Source organism: Blastomyces gilchristii (genome assembly GCF_000003855.2).
Source record: "Blastomyces gilchristii SLH14081 genomic scaffold supercont1.3, whole genome shotgun sequence".
Lineage (NCBI taxonomy): Eukaryota > Fungi > Ascomycota > Eurotiomycetes > Onygenales > Ajellomycetaceae > Blastomyces > Blastomyces gilchristii.
Genome location: NW_003101680.1, coordinates 2,348,006 through 2,369,791, shown reverse-complemented (window position 1 = coordinate 2,369,791; position 21,786 = coordinate 2,348,006). Strand labels below are relative to the sequence as shown.

The 21,786-nt window shown below is 48.2% G+C and overlaps 5 protein-coding genes across 5 annotated transcripts; 3 read left to right on the top strand and 2 right to left on the bottom strand.

The window, feature by feature from the left end:
• Positions 1 to 229: 229 nt before the first annotated feature.
• Positions 230 to 6,737, top strand: BDBG_02233 (uncharacterized protein). The gene is made up of 6 exons (XM_002627516.2): positions 230 to 2,918; positions 3,004 to 4,268; positions 4,349 to 4,474; positions 4,551 to 4,768; positions 4,841 to 5,136; positions 5,226 to 6,737. Exons 1-6 carry the CDS (start codon positions 1,166 to 1,168, stop codon positions 6,194 to 6,196), a joined length of 4,629 nt encoding a protein of 1,542 aa, XP_002627562.1. The 5' UTR covers positions 230 to 1,165; the 3' UTR covers positions 6,197 to 6,737.
• Positions 6,738 to 7,253: 516 nt separating this feature from the next.
• BDBG_02232 (thioredoxin reductase) lies at positions 7,254 to 9,577 on the top strand. Its single transcript, XM_031720709.1, has 3 exons — positions 7,254 to 7,641; positions 7,753 to 8,652; positions 8,765 to 9,577. Exons 1-3 carry the CDS (start codon positions 7,620 to 7,622, stop codon positions 8,923 to 8,925), a joined length of 1,083 nt encoding a protein of 360 aa, XP_031576956.1. The 5' UTR covers positions 7,254 to 7,619; the 3' UTR covers positions 8,926 to 9,577.
• On the bottom strand, positions 9,167 to 13,979 carry BDBG_02231 (lysine-specific histone demethylase 1). The gene is made up of 2 exons (XM_031720708.1): positions 13,681 to 13,979; positions 9,167 to 13,547 (listed from the first exon to the last, which is right to left on the bottom strand). The coding sequence occupies exon 2, from the start codon at positions 13,261 to 13,263 to the stop codon at positions 9,919 to 9,921; it is 3,345 nt and encodes a 1,114-aa protein (XP_031576955.1). The 5' UTR covers positions 13,264 to 13,547; positions 13,681 to 13,979; the 3' UTR covers positions 9,167 to 9,918.
• Positions 13,980 to 14,153: 174 nt separating this feature from the next.
• On the bottom strand, positions 14,154 to 17,849 carry BDBG_02230 (golgi apparatus membrane protein tvp38). The gene is made up of 4 exons (XM_031720707.1): positions 16,914 to 17,849; positions 16,377 to 16,796; positions 14,910 to 16,189; positions 14,154 to 14,835 (listed from the first exon to the last, which is right to left on the bottom strand). The coding sequence occupies exons 1-3, from the start codon at positions 17,405 to 17,407 to the stop codon at positions 15,829 to 15,831; spliced, it is 1,275 nt and encodes a 424-aa protein (XP_031576954.1). The 5' UTR covers positions 17,408 to 17,849; the 3' UTR covers positions 14,154 to 14,835; positions 14,910 to 15,828.
• A 73-nt stretch (positions 17,850 to 17,922) lies between these two features.
• BDBG_02229 (CCCH zinc finger and SMR domain-containing protein) lies at positions 17,923 to 21,762 on the top strand. The gene is made up of 3 exons (XM_002627512.2): positions 17,923 to 19,603; positions 19,657 to 20,388; positions 20,452 to 21,762. Exons 1-3 carry the CDS (start codon positions 18,699 to 18,701, stop codon positions 21,050 to 21,052), a joined length of 2,238 nt encoding a protein of 745 aa, XP_002627558.1. The 5' UTR covers positions 17,923 to 18,698; the 3' UTR covers positions 21,053 to 21,762.
• The last annotated feature ends 24 nt before the right edge of the window (positions 21,763 to 21,786 follow it).

Genomic DNA, 21,786 nt, shown 5'->3' with positions numbered 1-21,786 from the left:
GGTGTACACATGTAGCCCGTATTTGTGACCGTGGTTAATAACTATCCAATGGGTATCAGAATTGCTACCTGAGTCCTCCTGTCAATGAAAGTATCCAAGAAACAAACCGCTGTCAATTGACCGGCCAGACCGCCGTTTATATGCTTCGTCCAGCGCCTGTCCCGACTGAAGAGTAAAATAATTCTTGAAATACAGTTTGGAGCTTCCATCTTGCAACCAGGCAAAAAAACTTTCCGGTAAGTTATTATTATTTAGTATATATATATATATATATATACATCCATCTCGTGCAACTTCAGAATAGTTTCATAATAACCAATGCTCATTTTACATCCGTAACTTACTACTGTCGCTGATTGGTGTCGGCTCTCCAGCCACTTCTACCGCGACAAAGAAACAAAGATGGCTGGGGGGCGGCAGATCATTGTACGCTGTACGCTGTATTTCTCCCCGAAAGAACAACCAGCTCTCTTATCTCCACCTCACAGCCATCCTTTTTTCTTTCTCTCTATTTATTTTATTTTCATCTTTCTTGCTGGAGCTGGGTTAATAATACATATATACTCATTGCTCCATGGTCTATCACGTTGGTTTGCATTGCAGCGAGCCACACACACTCCTCCGTGTCTCGTCCGTTGTTGGCTGTCCAAGCTGCCCGCCAATCGTCTGCGACCAACACCGCGCTGGGGTCATTTCTTCCTATTTAACGATTTAACGGCCAACAAATACCGTCATAGGGCGGGCTTAGCTACCTTGTTCGTCTGCTTTGCCTTCGCCGCCGTTTTTTTCTCTTCTCTTTCTCAGCTTTAACAACCCCCTTCTACGGCTTTGTTCTGCGGTTCTGGCCTCTGAAGAATTATATACCCTATCTATTATCACCGTCTAAGCGAGTTTTTGATGTCTGGCCGTTGATCTTCGCCGCCCTACATACCCCGGAGCGCATTGCCTAGACATCATCAGAAAAGAACCTCCGAATCCGCTCGAGAAATGTGCGTTTGCGGCTTGCCTTCATAAGCTACGGCTCACGGGAGATATTTCTGAATACTCTTCTGTCCTGGCTTAGTATATAGAAACACCCCCCCCCCCCCCCAATTGGGTGCGCCTGAGGCTGCTCAGGTGTTGAAGCAAGCTGTGGCAGGGAGTTTGAGATTGATTGACTGGCAAAATGGCGACCATTTCATCATCCCGTAGACAGTCAGTGCCTGCTCCTGGCCGAAGACAAGCTTCTTATTCCGACCAGAAACCGATCAATGGTGTGGAGAACAATGCTCCATTCACAGACAACCGATATCCTGCCAAACGGGCTACCTCGTACAGCTATGCCAATCATGCTCCTGTCCTCCCTACAGCCCCAGATGTTCCGCGTCCCATTCCCTCTTCCTTCAGAAACTCTTTCAATGCTGGGCCGTCGCGTCGGTTCGGCGAAGAGCCAAAGCCATTCGCAGTGCGGGCTAAAGAACTACAAATAGAGGGAGCTCTGGATGGGCTGGATCACATTTCTCCAGCAAACAGTGCTTCTTGGGTAGAATCCCAACGACAACTGAATGAAGAAACAGGATCTCAAGGAGGCAGGATATCTCCTCATATCGACCTGCAAAACGTGACCATTCGCAAGCCGAGGAATAATAAACGGGCAAAAAACACTCCCCTTCCAGATTCCGCCCCGCCGCCTCAATCCAATTCATCGCTATCGCCGCAAAGTACAAGAAGCAATTCGCTGAATCACAGGAGGGACATACATATGCGACGTGATTGGGCTCCCGAGAAGTCTCCACTACAAAAGCTAGAATTCACGCTGAAAGATTTCAGTAAAGAGGAGAAACGTGCTAGGGTGGAGGAAGCTGAGATGCTTCTCAGGGAGGCAAAGGCCGGTCGTCGAAGTCGCCAAACCAGCCGCGATATAACGCCAACTTCGCAGGCAAGCACAGTCCGCAGACCAAAAAGCACCACAGACCCTTCAAACCTGGAGGAAACAGGCTTAGTCCGGAGTTTGAGTGCCAAGCAACGTGATAGATTGCAACATAGCGCTGTTATAGACTCAACAAAGCCTGATGCTAAGCGTTTCTCAAAGGACGGCCGTGGAGGCTTCGAATATGAAGAGTACCCGCTGCACGAGAATCAACAACAGCCACCACTAAGCCAAGAGCCGGTGCTCAATGAGCAGTATGATGTTCCACGAAATACTGAGCGACAGCGGGGTTGGGAACTTAGTGACACAAGAATGACAACAGCACGGACCGCAGATCAAAGAATGAACGATGCTGCTACGTTACAGAAAACCCAGATTCCATACAATCGCATCCCTGATGATCAAGAGGACGCGAACCACCTCTCCCAACAGACAGCCATACCTCAACCTCAACCCCAAAACTCCGGAACCGTGCAGCGCAGCAATAGCCGCAAGTTGCAGAAGCCGCTACCACGGAACCTCAATCCCCAATTACTAGTGGATCCTCGTGAGCAGAGGAGAGCATTCCCACCGGCTATCGCATCATCATCATCAGCTCCAGTCAACCAAGACATCCGACCGGCTACCAATCGCAACGTTTCGTCTAACAGCAAGGCAGGATCGGATAGGCTAGATGCTGGGAACAATAACACCCCTTCCAACGTGGGCCTTGGCCTGAGCAATACGACACCCCCTCAAACCTCTATGTCCGTAAACCACCCTCAGCCCACCAGGAATGGCAAGGGAAAACAGCACAGCGTCTCTTTTGCTGTGCCTCCCGCAACACCACCGCCAGTATCGGAGTGGAAGAATGCAGACGTTGGGAGGCTGCGTTTAGCAGATTTTGACCTTCGAGATATCGATGTCAAGAAGACTTGGTGGGAAGGTGGTGGGTCGGGCAGGCAACGAAGGGGCAATTCGGTTTCTGCTGGTCAACAACAACAGCACCCGTCGAAGTCGAAACTCAAAAGTAAGACTGATATTTATTTCCTTGGATATATGCTATTATGTTTTGCTATCTGCGAATACTAATCATGCTTGCTTTCATTTCGTAGACAACACGCCATTTAACCCACCCTTGTACCTAGAATGTGGGCCACTCCTCAGGTACACTGGGATGAAATGGGAGCAAAAAGATGGAGTTAATGGGCCTATTGAGCAGGAGGTATGGAGAGGGAGTATTATGATAGTCACTAAGGACTCTGCGTCGGACTACAAGGAACCCCCAACACTTCGGTTTTTCTCTCAGCCTATGAGCTTGCTTCCACCTCCGCCAACTGAGATTAGCGGGGAGAATGGTGAACTTGCGCCAGAGTATGTGGATCCAATTGCCGGCCTCACCAAGCTTGGACGAAATGGCAAGCTACTCTACGTGAAGCCCGTAGACCATCTTGAAGAAGCCAAAGACCTCTCCTTCATTGAAGACGACGACGGGCTCTTTGAAGTATCGCCTAGCCCTATCGACTATACCGCGAGCAATCAAGTTTCGCAACCCCCAAATGCGCGAATCAAAGAGAAAGATGGGGAGTCGGTAGGTAAATACAGAGAAATTAAGGGGGCACGTCTCTACGCAGATCCCGCGAGGGACGTGACGTTCTGGCGATTCAATCTCGAGATTGAGCTGGGCAACTGGCAACAGAGGATTGCGTATCGGATCAACCAGGGCTCCGCGGTTGGATTCTGGGTCCCTGCCAAGGGCCAGTCAATGAACATCATGTTCCACAGCGGCAACGGGTTCAGCGAATCGGCCGATCGCGACAAGTTCAGTGGGCCTGACCCCCTTTGGCGAGATGTTCTAAACACACACCAAACGCTCCCGTTCCATGTTATGGTAGGCGGAGGCGACCAGATATACAACGACTCGGCTCTGTTTGACACAGAACATTTCCGCTGTTGGATGGGCCTACGCGTCCCATATGAAGAACGGTATCATCCATTCAATCTTGACATCAAATCCGAAATGGAGAACTTTTATCTTCAGCAGTATCTGAAATGGTTCTCGCATGGGCTGTTCAGTATGGCCAATTCCCAGATCCCGATGGTGAATATGTGGAATGACCATGACATTGTACCCGGTTATGGCTCTTTTCCGGATCAGCTTATGAGATCACCCGTCATGTCTGGGGCGGGCGAGTTGGCATTTAAGTATTATCTGCTTTTCCAACATCAGAGTGTGCCCGAGGAGACAGATTTGGATGAACCGAGCTGGTTGTTCGGTGCAAATCCTGGTCCTTATATCGGGCAGCGGAGCAGGAGTGTTTTTATGAATATGGGCAAGCGAGTAGCGTTTTTGGGAGTTGATTGTCAAACTGAGCGCACGGTAAGTCAGCTCCCGGAACAGATATAATTTGTAGGCTTCTATTTTTTATTTTATTTTTTAACTGACATGGGTTATTGCAGAAAAACGAAGTGCTCATCGATGATTCTGCTGACCTCATATTCACTCGCTGTCATGACCAAATTATGAAGGGGGAAACAAAGCACTTGATCGTGCTTTTAAGCGTACCTATCGCGTATCCACGCCTGGTATTGTTGGATTCTTTTCCTAATACAATCACCGTAATTCACATGGATTGATTAGTACTGACAACAGAACTGCTAGGTGTGGCTTGAGAACGTTTTGTCCAGTCGGGCGAGCTATCCTGTAAAGGCACTTGGGCGGGCGGGAATATTTAGCAATTTACGAGATAGGTTCGATGTAGACACGGAAACGATTGATAGCCAGTGGACCTCGAAGGCGCATAAGCTTGAGCGCGGCTGGCTGATCGAGGATCTCCAAGAACTCGCTGCGGAGAAATCTGTGCGAATCACTATACTCGGGTATGTATGCCTGAGCTCCTCCTTCAAAATGATATATCTGGTGTTTATACGCAGGCTAATATTCCATCACAGAGGCGATGCTCAAGTCGCGGCAATCGGACAGTTCTACTCCAACCCAAAGCTGCAGATCCCCAAAGATAAAGACTACAGATACATGCCTAATGTGATATCTTCGTCGATTGTCAATGCGCCCGCCTCGGAGATGATGGCGGATGCTCTCAATAAACGTAACAAGCTTCACTTTTTAGATACGAAGACGGTCGAGGACATGCGAGCAATATTTGCGTTTGATGTTGATGGAAAGCCGCGAAACAACAAGCGCCTTCTTCCCAGAAGGAACTGGTGTTCTATTCGAGAATATGCTCCTGGTGAGTCTTCAAGCAAGAAATAACTTTATATAGAGTGACTAGTGACTATCATTCAAAATTCAACCCTGCTAATTGATAAATGTTCCCAGGGTCTACTCCGCCTCAGACACCGACGGAATCAGAACCGCCCACCCCGTCTGCGGGCCGTCCTGGAAAGTTGATGAGATCCCTATCCCTATCTAGAGGCGATGGAAGGCCTTCAGCTCTCCTTCGGAAACTATCTCAGCGCGGCGGTCCCCCACCGTCTCGCAGCCTCTCGTTGCGCGGACTGGAGAAGCGCCGCATGAGCTACGACGGGCTCCCCTCTACCGCAGCACAAGCAAAAGATAGTTACTTCCCGCCCCAACCCCAAAGGCCCATGACGGCTGGAAACCAACAACAAACCGACGATCCAGCACAGCATCCACGACCGGGGAGTAATTTCCTCCGCCGTCGCACCGACCTATCCGCCAAGGAGATTAAACGTGAAGCGAAGGGTGAAGCCTTCGTTTTGCAGAACTTCATAAACCTGGAGGGAGGGCTTGATATCACCTTGAACTGCGAGACGAACCCGCGGGACCCGGCGGGAATCACAAGTCCGTATCGAGTGCTGGTGCCTGCGCTATGGTTTGAGGGGCCATTTGAACCGAGTGAACCGCGGGAGAAGAAGCGTTGGTGGAAGATTGGCGGGAGGAAGAAGCAAGAGCAGGAGGAGCAGCAGGAACAGCAGGGGCAGGAGGATGGGGATGGCGGCGCGGCACCGGATATGGGGCAGCTGGGTTATGGCAATGGGCATGGGCATGGGCATGGGCCTAGTCATGGCCGGGGACTCGAGCAGGAGCCGGACCGGGAACAGGTACTCAGCCGTGCTGGGGAAGGTTATCAGAGACGACGGTATGATGATGATGGGTATGGGCAGGGGGAGGAGGAACCTCATCCCCACCAAGGTCAAGATAATGATGAATATGATGAATATGATGATGATGACGTCGGATTACCACCGCTCCCACCACCTCCCCAGCCGGGATACAGCGGGGTGGATGCGTATAAGCCGAGGAAGAAGTGGCTTGGGATCATTTAGCGGTTTTGTGGTCGTTTTGTTATCTTTCTTTTTCTTCTGCTTCTTCTTCTTCTTTCTATATTTATATTTATATTTTGTTTTCCTATTCTGGTTTGCTCTCTTCTGTGCTTTTGGTTTGATATGGAGGAATTTGAGGGTTACAAGACAACTAGTTCAGGTATTATTTTCTTTGCTTTTCTTTCATGCTGTACCTAACTTGTTAACTACTGGCTGGATACCAACACGCAAATTTTCGAATATACTCTTTTCAACTCAAGAGAGTGTTTTTATTTTATTTATTTTATTGCCTTGTCCTATGCCTATTCCCCAACACCAACCTCCTTTATACTAATATTCCAGGCACATTATCATATGTGCGAGTAAAAGCAATGATCATTGTATCACATATTCTGAATCTCCTTGAACACATCCGGCCATTCCATCCTGTCTAAATAGCTGATATCTCGGTATTTTTTTGACGCTTGGTAACATACAAAAGAGGCCTGGCCATGGCGAGGGGGAAGAGTCAACACAAACAGTGTTGAAGAGTCACTCACCCGCCCAGATTTTAATTTAGTTATTCTAAAAAAAATTAAAAAAAATAAAAATCCCCCCCCAAAAAAATCCCCGCTAATTCTCTTTGTATAGGTTCAATTCAACTTGGATTAGCTACAGCAACAGTCCTGGTGCAATCTCCCGTCGGAAGGTTTTGATGCAGCTGTATCAATTCAAATGCAGAGTCAAGGGATTGGCTGCGGAGACGAGAGGCTAGATGGGATTCTACGCAAGACGAAGCAGGGACAAGCAAGATAAATATCAAGAACGGGAGAGACGAATGATGTGGAATCTAGCGTTGAGTGGGATGAGCCAGCTATGTAGCTGGCGGTGTTGTTATATATAATATTTAGTTTGTTCTGGTTAAAACAGTCATTCATAATGAATCTAGGAATATAAGTAGAATATTTGCAAAAGCATTTTGTCTGTTGAATCAGGGAGTGTTAGTGGTCTTGAAAGTCTTAAATATATATATAATAAACAGCAAATATATTTGTTATTTTAATACAGCTTGATCAGGCCATGAAGTTAAAAATCACGTATAATATTATAACTAAAGATTAATGATTATTAACTAACAACTAAGTTAGCAACCCCCCGCCACCAAAGCAACATCTTACAACACTGCAGACAGACATCCATAAATAAAACCCTCCAACAACACCATCTAGCATCTTCCTTCCCCCTTCTCAACTAGTATAGAAAGAAGATCATCAAGCTGTTTTCCTCAATTTTCCGCCGCGCTCCCTTCTCCCCCCTCCGATCCACCGTCGGTCTCTCTGTTGCGGCTGCGGCCTCGTTCCAGAACAGACCCTCCCCCTCCGGCGCTGCCCTCTCCCTTACCCCCACGACGCCATTGAGCGTCAAGACTGCCCATATCTCGTCCAGAATGGCGCACTCCAAAGTTGTCAGTGAGTACTTCAATTCTTCTGGACCCGATATAGTATCAAAACATCTGGAAGCTACCCCCTCCACCCGACCCCAATACACATCTTCTAACCATGAGGGGAGGGCAAAAAAAGTCATCGGCTCCGGTCCCGCTGCGCACACAGCAGCCATCTACCTCTCCCGCGCTGAGCTAAAGCCCGTCCTATACGAAGGAATGATGGCCAACAACACCGCGCCCGGCGGACAGCTCACCACCACCACCGACGTCGAGAACTTCCCCGGCTTCCCCAACGGCATCAACGGCTCCGAACTCATGGACGGCATGCGCGCCCAATCCGTCCGCTTTGGCACACAGATCATCACCGAAACAGTCTCGCGCGTCGATCTCTCCTCGCGCCCCTTCAAAGTATGGAAGGAGTACTCCGATGGCCCCAACGATGCGGCCGCGCACACGGCCGATGCCCTCATCATTGCCACGGGCGCGAATGCCCGCCGACTCGATTTGCCCGGTGAGCAGCAGTATTGGCAAAACGGCATCAGTGCGTGCGCGGTGTGTGACGGGGCCGTTCCTATTTTCCGCAACAAGCCATTGTTCGTGATTGGCGGGGGCGATTCGGCCGCGGAGGAGGCTATGTTCCTGACCAAGTATGGAAGTAAAGTGACCGTGTTGGTGCGCAAGGATAAACTGCGCGCCAGCAAGACGATGGCGAAGAGACTGTTGGCAAATCCTAAGGTTGAGGTGAAGTTTAACACCGTTGCGCTCGAGGTGCTGGGCGAGCCGGAGCCAAGGGGCCTCATGACCCATTTGAAGATTAAGAATGTAGTATCTGGTAATGAGGAGGTGGTGCCTGCCAATGGGCTCTTTTACGCTGTAGGACACGATCCTGCGACGGCACTGGTTAAGGGGCAGGTCGAGACGGATGCGGAGGGTTATATTCTTACGAAGCCCGGGACGAGTTATACCAGTGTCCCTGGCGTGTTTGCTGCGGGTGATGTGCAGGATAAGAGATACAGACAAGCCATTACTAGTGCGGGTATGTATTATCTATATTCCTTCCGTCTCTACTTTTTTCTTTTTTTTCTTTTTTCTTTTTTTTTTTAGATGTCCACTGGACTCATATTATCTCTTTTGTGATTGGTATATAGGATCCGGTTGTATCGCTGCGCTTGAAGCTGAGAAATTCCTTGCCGAGTCGGAAGGGGCTGATGAACCTCCTGTCGTTACCTCGACGCTCGAACATTCTACCACTAACGAAGGAGGGAAAGGAGCTCCGTCATTGGAATATACGTCAAATCCTCTGCTGTAAGAAGAGATAGATAGGTAGCAGGAGGGTTTTCTAGATTAGCAGCGAAGAAAACGGGATTGGAGCCAGCACTGGCTTCCTGGTGCTCTTCGGAACAGGAGCAAGTGGTCGAAGGCGATTCTATTTCTTTTTGTTTTAGATTATTATTATACAATTTTTGCTTCCGTGCCCCAATAAAACTCCCATTTGATGGATGAGCATGGGGTTGGCCGGGGGTTAGACGACAATTATAGAAATATCTCTGTTTTCAAATTACCCTCTATGTTGATATATGGAATGGTTTGGCCCCTTAACTAGTTAAGTTACCAGTTAGCTTGGTGGTGGTTGATCGAGCTCTTCTGCCCCAGTGGCCTACACTGAACAGCTCCATGGATTTGCCTAGTGAGAAGGTTAGATGAATAGATTCCGCTAGCACGAGTATCACTCGTCGGCTCTCATTTTATTAACATTTCCTCCGTTTTAATAGAATTGGCATCTCATTATTTTGTTTTTCATCCTCTTTGCCTCTCGGGAGACGGACGGGAAGGGTGATGAAAGGGGAAAAGGAAAGCATAAAACGGTGTACAAACACAGTAATTATACATGCAGTACAATTGTGAATCAGAATCAATGAAAAAAGAAGAGAAAAAAAAGAAAAAAGAAAAAAGAAAAAAGATTTAAGAGAAATGCAAGAAAACTAAGAAGTAATGCGCCATGTAACGAATGGGAACACTGTGCCTCCCACATATGTCCATCAATGAGAAATTCCCTTAGTAGAAGAAGAAGAAGGGGAAATGACCGGAAGAACCAGACTCCACCCATCCCACGAACTGCCAAATGGACACCTTACCGACTGGATGCCTCTAACTAATGAAAATCAGAGTAGAAGACCAGTGTGATGCAAAATGAAAAATTACCGTACCTATAGAAAAAGGAACATGGCATGCTAACATAATAGCCCGTAATTTTTTGCAACAAGAAACACGAAAGAGAGGAAATAGAAAGCTCCCACGCCACTCACCCAACCTTCCTAGTTTTTCTCCCTACCTCAAGTCCAAAACCCCCCTTCTGATCCAGGCCCTCAATGCTCTCCAAATGCTTCTTCGTAGCCTGGATCTCGAACGCATCAAACGGATTCGCCGCACACCACCGGTCCTTAACCTCATACGTCTTCCGCTCCCACTCAATGATCCTCTCCTTCCATTTCTCCAGCGACTCGTCGTTTTCACGGCGATGTACAGCGATTTGGTCAAGGTACGGTTGCCGGATGTCCGCAGGGGCATCACGCCACATCTGGCCCAGGGCCTGGCGGATCTCGTCCCGTGGCGCTTTGGCATTGGCGTTTCCTGTGCTGGCGCGTCGGGCGTCATCGCATTTCGATTTGCAGATGTGCCAGTAGTCCTTTTGGTAGAGGAGGAATGGATTGAGAGGTTTTTTTGCTGGCCGTGGCTCGGCGGGGCCGAGTTCGCCAATTATTGCTTCCCACATTGCTTTATCGTAGGCCTCGCGGAGGAAGGATGTTGATGGGAAGGAGTTATTTGCGCGGGGTGCAGCGGTGGGTTTCTCGGCGTGTATGGCATTTTTTGCCGGGTTTCCGGTTGGTGGTGGTTCCTTTCGTTTTCGTCCGTTGGATAGAGTACCATTAGAGGTGGTGCCATTCACCGTTGTGGTAGACATTGCGTTTGCTGTTTTGCTTCTGGTAGGAACAAGAGGCTTGCGGAAAGTGATTGGTCCAATAATGGACTCGAGGATTTCGGACGCAGCACGAAGCCCAGAGAGGTAGGCTCCATGCACAGTAGCCGGATGAGTGCCACAGGTAGCTTCACCAGCGAAGTGCAAATTCCCGATCGGTTTGGCCATAAGGTCATAATCCCCAGGCAGTGCATCTGTACCAACGTAGGAGTAACTGCCATTGGCAAACTTATCCTGACCCCAGCGTGTGACAATGGTTTCTAGGGGATCTGGCACGGCAACATGTTTGAAAATGTTGCGAAGTTGGGATGTAACTTCGCTGAGAATTTCAGAGTCAGTCATCCTCTCGGCCTGGTGAGCAGCGTTACCAGCCATGAGCGCAATCAATACTGGTAGCCCTGTAGTTTTGATACAGTTCCAGAATAAATAAAATCTGCCGCGGTTTTGGCTGTAGTCTGATTGAGATAAGCTGTTCTGGATTGTAGGTTCCCGAAGAAGACCGAACATATCCCTCTCAGAATCCCAAAATGATTTCTCAAACACGAGAATAACCTTGTTCATGGTTCCAAAACCAAGTCTGTTCACGGGGCCTGTCTTCCATTCCGGCAGAGGTGGCTCGAATTGGACAGATCCCTTTTTGAGCACACCTAGAGGCGCAGTGAAAACGATTTTATCTGCCTGGATAGTTTCACCATCCTCGCAATGGACGAAAGTTTTATTGCTTGACACCCCTCGCGGATCGTAGGATATCTTCGTCACTATCTTACCGGTTCGAACATCCAGTTTATCTGGGAAAGACCAGAGTCCGCGCGGTACTTGCTGGTAGCCTCCCACCACCTGAGCATGCTCGCCTTCAAACTCATTGCCCATATCCTGATCCCAACCGGATAAGCTAAGCTTCCCAACGTTTGCAGCATTAGCATATTCTAGATTCGCAAAATGCCAGTTCAACAATCTCATATCCTGGGGTGTCAACGGTAGGAGTCTTTGGTATTGCCTAATTCCATCATCCAAAACCGTTCCTAGTGATTGTGTTTTGGATTTTCTCGCAATTGCATCTAAGGATATGGAATCATGACTAGTAACGCCATTCCTCAACTTCCATCCCATTGCTTGACATGCAATGGCTGCTGAATGGTTATTGGTCGCGCCAAGATCAGCGAGCGCAACTCCGGCTGAGGTTTTAACATTTGGAGTTTTGTGGCTAACACCCCTTCGAACACGCTTCGCGGGCAACAGCATTCCTATTGTCCCTGAGGCCGCCGCTTCTTCATATTGTCTAATGGTGAGCCCATCGTCGGCAGACGAGTCACGGCCCGAATCGATCAGTTCCCTGTCACCTTCGGCTACAGGAGCGATCACTGCCTTATGACGGTAAGCCCCGGAGCGGTCAAGAATATCATTGTAAAGTTTCTCCGCCATTGCATCCCTAAGCTCATCGACGGGCGTACCATCAATGTCGTAAATCGTTGAGATATCTCTTAATAGATGATATCGGAGAGCCAGCTGGGCGCGAATGATTGGATCCAGAGGGTTTCCATGGTCGAATCCCACAATAATTTGTGCTCCCATTTCAGCAGTAGATCGTAAGCCTGGTGCTAATTTATCTGATTGTAGAGATTTGAGAGGGTGCGAATATATTCGTCCACCTATCCGCTTACGACCTTCCAACAAAATCACTTTTGGTGGAGTGGTATTTTCCGGGAATTGATGAAAAAGTCCCTGTAACTGTCTAGCGCAACCTAAGCCTGCCATGCCTGCCCCTATTATAACTACTATTGGTCCATCCTTCCGCCGGCCTCTTTTCGAGGTCATTGGTGCTTTTGGAATATCGATACACCCGAAGTTGATATACCCATTACGAACAAGCCAGTCGTACGCCAAAGACGCTAGATTCATCCATCGATAGTCCTTGGCACAGCCAAGTGCTTCTTCTCTTGTAACGCTGACCATTGGATTTCTTGTCCACAGTCGAAGGATTCCATTCCGAATATTGAGATACACTGTCACGTGGAGATGACAGAGGTCATCCTGCAGCAAGGCCTGTTCGCCTTTGTGCAACGCGTACGGATTGAGTCGCGAGGCGTGAGCCGCAGCAATACATTGTTGAGCATATGTGGATGCCGAAAGTCGCGCGGGTATCGACGACCTGGGTCTATATTTACGATATTCTGAACCCGAATCTGCCGGTTGACTCTTTGGAGTAAGATCGGGGTTCATCTGTGTGCTGGGGGAGGCAGATTTAGGAGGAGGCAAAGGAGATACGAGAGACGCCGAGGTCATCGAACCATTCGGTGTTTCATGATGACTATCGGTGAAGGAATCTCGCTCCCGTGACGAACGATCTAAGCCTTGGGAACTATCCTCTAGAAAATCTGTAGATGAGGTAAGTTGTGAGTCTTTCGATAATAAATTAATTCTCGCATCATATTGGGTTTGCTGTTGGGGTAATTGACTATCAGGACTTGGTATCTGTGGTTTTGCCGCCTGGAGGGTTTTAATGGTGACGTCTGCGATAGTGTCGTTTACGGTTGAAGCATGGGCGTGGAATTCGCTGCCATGATGAATCTCTAGCATCTCCTGCAATGAATCTTTTTCACAAAGAGTGGTTTTGGTTAATTCCGCACGGTCGTGGGTCTCAGTAAGCAAGTTTCCAGCCATTCCGAACATGGCAAAATTTGAGAATGTGGCTGAGAAAGCCGATGGGAACTCTGCGTCGAGGTTTCCAGTACCGATTCACCCCCTGTGTACCAACACTGGCAAGCACGGTTCAAAATAAAAAAAAAATAATGAGGAATATCGAATGGCGTCGGCAGTGTTCTTTAATATATTAACAGATATCATATGTCGACTTCTGCCATCCTCACGATGATATATTGGGCAAACGGCCGCCTCAGGGATCGACTATAGATGCGGGTGTATGAACCGATGGATCCTCCAGTATCTTCCAAGCCCTAGAAAGTACTGTCAGATAATGTTTTTGCTAATTTATATCATGAAATTGATACGTTTGACATGCGATATAGTATCGGACGCGGAGATATATGGCAGGGGAGAAATTTCATTTTTAGGATTTAAGTTACTTGCCCTTGACTCGAGATTCCAGACACATAGAAGTGTGAAAGGGGAGACTATAGTCTCCGTCAATGCAGACAATAGGCCATTCTAGACATCTGCGTGTTGAGGTTCTTTTTCAATATCTCCTATCAGAGGTGGGCATATATATGTATCAGGAGTCTTCCAGGCTGGGCGCTATTCCCGGCTGGAAGTATCCAAGTCATGTGACTCGCTTCGTGCCTTATGTAAACCTTGCTTCCACGACATCTTCCGTTGCGTACAACTGAGACCAAGGCCTGCGATCGGTATTTCCACGCACTGCCTAGACAGGATCACATGACCCCTCGATTTCCAGCAACGTTACCTAGGTACGAAGAAGTTGCGACAACAGCAGCGAATGTCGTGATACTTTATTAGTTAACTACTATGTTTAGCGACATCTCTAGACTTTCAGACATTTCCATCTTTTGATTCCCTACAACGATACTCAATACCGAAGGGTGGAACCATGAGGAATAGGAGGTCTTCGCCCAACTATCAATGGTAACTATCAATGGTGACGTGCTTGCCTCGAATCCGCCTGAATACTCCGTACTATGTACGTGATATAGGAGTCCTTTCTGATCGTGAATTTCTTCATTAGGAGATTAGTCCTATACGGCCTGAAGGATATCTCCATCGGCAGGTTCGCAGAATGCATGAGTTTCCTATCAAAGTGTCTTCAACAACAGCGGGGGGTTTCCAGGTTTGACAGCGAAAAAACTGCGGCCCTACAGCGTACAAAGTTCCCTATCTACGCCATCTTCGCATTCTGAGATATTTCGCTACTTGAAAACTCATAAAAGCAGGGGGTAAAAAAAAAGGGATATTGGTAAATAGGTAAACTCCCGCCCTGGTAAAATCCAGAGCCTACAGCCCGCATCAAAAGATATATCTAGTTTCCAACCTACAATTTTTCTGTGGACCCGCGGTTAAACCTCTATCATGTGGCCCATACTTCGCGCTACTGCGTGAGTGCGGTATTGTAGAGACTCAACTGGATCAGAAGATTTCAGTCAACATTTGAATGAATGAGGTCGGAGAATTGGAACGTTCTAATGCTGAGCTGGAGTTTTTGGCATCCGTCAGTAGAATGCCTGTATCCAGAAGATAGAGCCTCACACATGAGGGGAAGGGAAAATAATTCTGGAGTTCATCAGTACACCATTAATTCCTCTGCATAATACTCTCTGAACGGATAACTACCCGAGGCGTCTGACCAGTGAACTCTCACGGAGAGCTTGAAATGCCTTTTGTATGGGTTTTCGTAGCTTTTGTCAAATCCATCCTGTGGTTCTGTAATTGTATTTCTTCGCGGGCATGGATATCTCTTTCCAATAGTGTTCCGTTCATCGAGGAGTAGTTTTCTGAGTGTTCAAGGACCTTCAAGCCGCCATCTACTTTTGAAGGTTGTTGATACTGTGCTTTCGCAAAGAAAGGATGCAAGAATCCAAAGGATCAATTAGCATGAGAAGTAGAGGAAAGCCGAGTACGGAATAGTCTTGTTGCGTGATTCTTCGCTGGAGGGCCTCTGGCCGATCTAGAACACATAAATTGTATAAAACCAGTTAGTGCAGCTAGAAAATCGCTGAAGCTGCAAAACCCCAGTGTAGGTAAGACTTTGATGTGAGTGGCATTCCTGGGTTTCAAATGGAGATTGACGCTGAGTGACTGAATTCATTATTAATATTAACTAACTGATGGGTCCCACATTGAACCAACCAGTAAGGGCCAGTGGACGTTCTGTCGGCCCGAACCTTAACTAGACCAGCCCTGAGCAACAAAACCAACGCTCATTATTCACTATTATGGTCAGACAGATGGGGAGGAATAGCATTCCAAAAATACACTGATGAATGTATGTATATCTAGCCTTGAGAATAAGCCTTGAGAATAAGCCAATTCGAAATATGATCATACAGAACATACGCCACACCCTACCATATATATATATGTGTGTTTTAAACCTGAAGTCCAGCAGCAAAAATAAAAATGACTTAAAAAAGACAACCAGGAAGGAGAAATGACAAAGGCTGATCTAAAACTAAAAAAAAAAAAAAAAAAAAAAAGACATACCTTACCACACGGAAGTATAAAAACCAAGAACAACAGGGCGTGAACCTGATTCTAAACAAGAACCTATTTCGAATCGAAATGTCGATGTAAGCTATACGACTCATTAACATCGCCCGCACCATCCCCGTCCCCATCATCAAAAACATCAGAATCATTGTCCGTAAATTCATCATGGTATCCAACCGGGTCGATGGCAACGTGGTCATCATCAATGTCCGCGCTGATATCATACCCATGAGCAACACCATCCCGTCGGAAGCCAATGCGAGCTTCCTCGTCGAGCGCCTGTGCAGCGGCAATATCATCCGGGTCATCTGAGAAGACGTGTGGTGGTTGAGGATGGTGCGGGTCGTTGGATAGGGATCGTCGGATGCTGTTGTTAGCGCGCTCTTCGGCTTCGAGCTCTTTGGAGCGGGCGAGGGTACTATGCGGAAGATTTTCAATGTTGGTTTTGTTTTAATTTACGCTGGAGACAGGCATGATGCAATTTGGGCATGTCGAAAGTGAAACCCAATAAATAATAATAAAGAACAAATAAAAAATGAAGTAGCAAAAATCAGGGTTGTGGGATGAACTAGACAGATGACGTTGACGCTGTCAATTTTACGTACTTTCTATATATATACCACCCAGTGAAGATACCGACGGACATGCTGACCAAGATGCTGATAACATTGATGGCTTTTGAGCCTGCGCTCATCGTCTCGCCGCTCTGCGCTAGAATGCGCAGTCTGCTGCCGATGAAAGTCGGGACTAGGAGTTTTGGAGATATGATGGCAGTAGCAAGACCATACATGAGGGGGTGTACAGTAGGGAACGTCGATATTGCTCCGTTACATATCGAATATGGTAGTGGGCAAAGTCTGATCATACAAAGCAGTTGTAAACCGTCATATTTCAGGGTCAAGGCAAGGGCGGCAAAGCGTTTATCGTGTTGCATTAATCGATGTACGAAGGACGAAAAAAGGGTTCGAGAGGCGATGAAGGAACAGGTGGAACCAAGCACTGTTCCAATACCGTATAGAAGCCACCTAAAGATGAAAGTACCGGTTTCACTGTCAATATGATGCGTAAAAGGAAGGAGAATTTTCTTTCCCCCCCCAAAAGGTAAGCTTAATCCATCACTCTCCAAGGGAAGCAAGACGTACCCTTTCCAAACACCAAAAATAAAACCCGCTATAGTCCCGATGGTCGACCAACCAATAAGCGGAGGGAAGGAAACGGTAAACGTGCACAAAATCAAGATGAAGTATGCAAGCTTGGAGTTCTCCCAATCCTCCGCGACAGGCTCCAGCCATTTAAATATCTGGCCTGTAAGAATCATAAATCCTAGCCCCAACGTGATGACCGCAATTGTTGCCAACACGGAGCCAATTTTCTGTAGAAGAGTCATCCTCCCAAAAGTGCGGGAGACACGTTGGTAGGAAAGTTTCATATGGTTTATAGTTCTATCGCGCAAGGAAACTGGTGGGACAGCGAAGAGGGAGGAGCTCCTCCTCCCCGAAGAGCGGGAAAGGCTCGAGCGAGGCTGGCTCCATGGCGGGCGGATTGATTCGAAAGTAGGAGATATGCATTCATCCGGGTCTGGTAGAAGGGAAGGCGAGAGGGCGTTTACAGTTTGAGAGGGGTCTGTACTAGGCATCTCTCATAGATCCGGCGTGCGTATTCCCAGGAATGGATGGGAAGTGGTGAGATGAGGTGATGCTGGCTGCTCATCCGCGTATAAATAAGGGACAAAGCTATTTGCGTGCCATTCAGCAGCCTGGTGATGGTTGTATCATGTGTGAGAAAATTGTTGGTATCGCGAGAAAGAAGAAGGGCGGCAGTGATGATGCTTGATTGAGGCTGTGGAGACAACTTAAGTAATAATAGGAAGGACACGGGCCGGCGGCTAATTGAGCGGGAGAGAAGCGCGCAGGCAGACACGAAATCACCACAACTATTATATACTCCGTATTCCGTAACTTACTCTGGAGAAAATTGCAAAACTATTTGACCAGTTCAAATTCAAATAGAAGAAGCAAAAGAGGGATAACAAGTAGAAAACGGCAGGCCAACGCCTTTTCACCCCAGTTTCATGGAGTTTATATCTTACGGCTTAGTTCAACCTCCCTCCGGATTACGAATCAATAGCTTGAATCTGAGTCTGAACTAAACCTGCTAGCTTCCCATAAGCCTTTCAATGATTGTTAGCTACACTACACTTATACCCTACGTCAGGATCTCAATGAAGATTCAGGGAATTATCTATGTCTAAGTGAGGGTGAGGATTGAGGAGCTGTGTGGAAACTGTAGATCTAAACATGCAGTACATGAGCCTATTCATCTCATGCTGCCATGTATATAAAAATACTTTGCTTCGGTGCTCTGTATTTCTGTGTGCAGTTGGCTCAAGCATTGAGGAAGTTTTAGTTATGTTGGCTCTCAACTGCTTAGGGTCACGCCCCAACTTCCAAACTCCACGCGTTCCCCCAGCTTCAACTTCCTCCAACCACCACGCCATTTACCACCACCTTTACCATCGCTGCTACCCTCATTCTCCTATAATGCTGCTGTTCATTGGTTTATAGATATATATTCTGTTTGTTGCGCTATTCTGCTTCTTCCATTCTCCTTAATTGCCCCGTTGCCTTCCCTCTCTCCCTGCATTGTTGTAGGTGCCATGTAAGCACGTCTCTACGACGCAACCACCACTTCATCAGCCACCACCATCCCAAGTTTCCGCGTCATCACTGTCAGGGCCATTTCGTACAGAAACCATGTCCCATCTTCACTCTTGCTGACAGGCCTTGTCACATTCTTTATCGTCGGGGAACCCTATCCTTTGCGCCTGCGCCAGTGTCCTCAACGCTGCGCTTGACCTATAAGAACCCCACCCCCCCGAACTATCAACCCATCCTCTCGCCCCCCTCCGCCCCCGCGGCTGAGCAACAATGGTTCCTGAGGAAATATACGAGATTTGTCTGCCAATTCTCGAAGATGGCTCTGTCGAAGAGGAAGAAAAGGTTGAAAAGCTTGAACATCTCCTGCGCCAGAAAGCCGCCTTGTTAGGCAGCTCTCTAGAGAACGCGATATTGGATGTTCTGTGGCGTCATCGTAGCTCCACCAAGCCTGACACCTCCCCCCCTCTCCGTCATACAGTTATCCGCCGCGCCTCGCCTGCCCCTTGGCAGATCCCGCGCGCATCTACTCCTCTCTCACCCCCTTCAAATTCTGGAACGAGCCCCGCGGGTCCCCCAGGTTTCCCTGTTCCACGCGGAGGCTTTCCCCGGGCACCCCGGTCGCTAACCGCCTCCCCTTTTACATCACCTCGCCCATCCCCACGGCTTGCCCTGGCCCAGCCTATCCCCCACAGCCCAAGCCTCAGTACCTACGAATTTTCGGATTATACTTCTGGGCCCGAAATATACGGCGACTTCGGTAGTGATAATGTGGATTGGCTGGTAAATGATGATGCCAGGAGTGCTACTTCCTCAGCTGGCCTCAGCGGGGCTGCCCCAGAGTGGGCTGCGCCGCCTGATATGAGCCCCTATGATATTCTCAGGTCCGTTCTGGGGGATCGCAGGACTAATGAAGAAATTGAGCAAGCTCTCGAGGCCAATGGATATGATCTGGGCGCTACAATCGCTGCACTCACGAGTCAAGAAAACGAAAATGCGGTTGCCACCACTGAGGCCAGAATATTGGTGGGAAAATCCATGGCCATGGACCAAATGCGCCCCGTCACACCCTCTGGCCAAGCACGAAGCCCTGTAGTCTGCAAATACTGGTTATCGACAGGACAGTGCCTCAGGGCTGACTGTCGATTCAGCCATGATTTGACCAGCCATGTTTGCAAGTGAGTGTTGCTCCCAGCGCTCTACAACATGTTGATTTCTAATGCGACAATAGGTACTGGCTGCAGGGTAGCTGTCTTGCTGGTGATGGCTGCCCTTTCTCTCACGACCCCTCGGGTCTGGTTGGAGCGCTGTCGATAAGTGGCCACAATGGGGCTAACATGGGCGGTTTTATTGAAAACACTCAACAACAACAAGCATACCAATTGCAGGATAATTACGATTCTTTTCCCGCTCTACAACCTTCGAATATAGAAACCTGGTCCAATCCCAACCCTTACCAGCGCAACAAACATGTAGGCCAATACCATGGTACACCTTCCCCAAATTTTAGGAACAAAAATAGCGCCTTGGGTCAAGCAAGCCGCCCGCACTCGCGACCAACAAGTCGGCATCAGCATCGTGAACTAACCCCTGCAGCTCCATCAGTCGACGACCCCGAAGCTTTCCCCACTCTGTCCGCGGTAAAAGGGACAGGAAAGAAACACCATGGGAAGCGCGGCCATGGACACCACCGCGATCATTCTGGGCACAAAGAAAACAACCCTTCATCGCTCGCTGATGTTGTTCGCTTGTCTCCATCTCCAGCGCCGGGTCATCGAAAGGGTACCCCGAAATCTAATCGTACCTCTACTACCAGTCGCGAAAATAGTGCCGCAGCGCAAGCAATCCCTACTCCTAAACATATTCCCTGGCTTGAAACTGGACACCGTGCAAATCAACAGTATCTGAAACATCGCCATGATGCCATTACTCATGGCAACGTGCGGAATAAGTTTTTGCAAAGGTATGTCTTGGATTCTCTAGGTTTCAACTCGCAAAACCTAACAAAAATATTAAATTGTCGCAGCGCCGCACAAGCTTGGAATCGGAACGACGCTCGTGCAGCCAAAGCTCTGTCTCTCCGAGGACAAGCTGAAAACGAGGCTATGCGTCGTGCACATCGTGAGGCTGCTCGGCACCTTTATGAAGAACGAAACAAACATCTGGAGAACACCACTGATGACGAACTGTATGTCGACCTTCACGGCCTGCATCCCGGCGAGGCAATTGAATATCTAGAGAATATCCTTCTCGAGCACGCGAAGCTTGGCCGGCGAGTTCTCTACGCCATCACTGGCACTGGCCACCACAGTAAAAATGGCAAGGACAAAGTGGGCAAGGCGGTCAAAGCCTGGTTAAATGAATGGCGATATGTTTTTCGTGAGTTCAGTGTCCCCGGCGAGCGTGGTGGATATGTTGGAGGGGTCTTGGGGATCGATCCGACGAGCTATGACCGGAACGCGCTCTCAGCCAAATCCAATGGGGAAGGGGGTCCGTCTACGGAAGGTGGTAAAAACAACCAGGCTACGAGTGACGAGAATTCGGCGACTGCTAACTCCGGCCTAGTCCTCACCATGGGCAAGATCCAGTTATTAAAGAGAAAAGATTCTGTTCAGAAGGAAGAGTGATTTGTGATTTGTTTTTGTCTTTTTATTCCTTTTAACTACCGGTTTCGCCTATAGAAGAAGGGGTGCTTTGGGGGAATTACACTGTCGTCACTCCGCGTTCCGGATCGTTCGCTCATCCATACTTTCGGTACATACGAGACTGCGCTTGTTTCAACCACTCCGAATGCTGGATGCAGTTACTATTGCGATATCTGTATTTAGATCATCGAATGCCAATCCCCCCCAAATTGGTACCGACACCGGATCACGAATGCTGATGGGGTCGCACGTGGAGAAACGAACAAAGCAAGGGGGGGTTGGGGCTGGGAGGGTATCTGAGCCTGAGATACTGAACGCGATCCATATATGTACCCACCTCTATTAGGCGCGTGCCTGTGATATTTTTTCCGAGTCTGATAGTGTCTAGAGCTTAGCTTCGGGGTTTTGTTGAGCATGAGTGGCATTGCGCACCGTCACGGTGTCATAGATATAAGTTGAATATATATCGAGAAGAAGAACACGCAAAGTCGTATTTAATATTAGAGAGATAGCTTTTTGCAAAGGTGTAAAGTTTCTTTAAGCATAGTCCGCTTATAATTGTAGGAGTGGCGTGCTAAAGGTCCCCTGAGTGTCACCCAATGTTTCGGGCGTCACGCCGGGCCTTTTACAAGGCCCGGCACAAAGCCAGCCCCACTCTTTTAGCATCTTTCAGAGAACTCTGTCATGCCTGAGTTAAACACTCATCAAAACTTGAG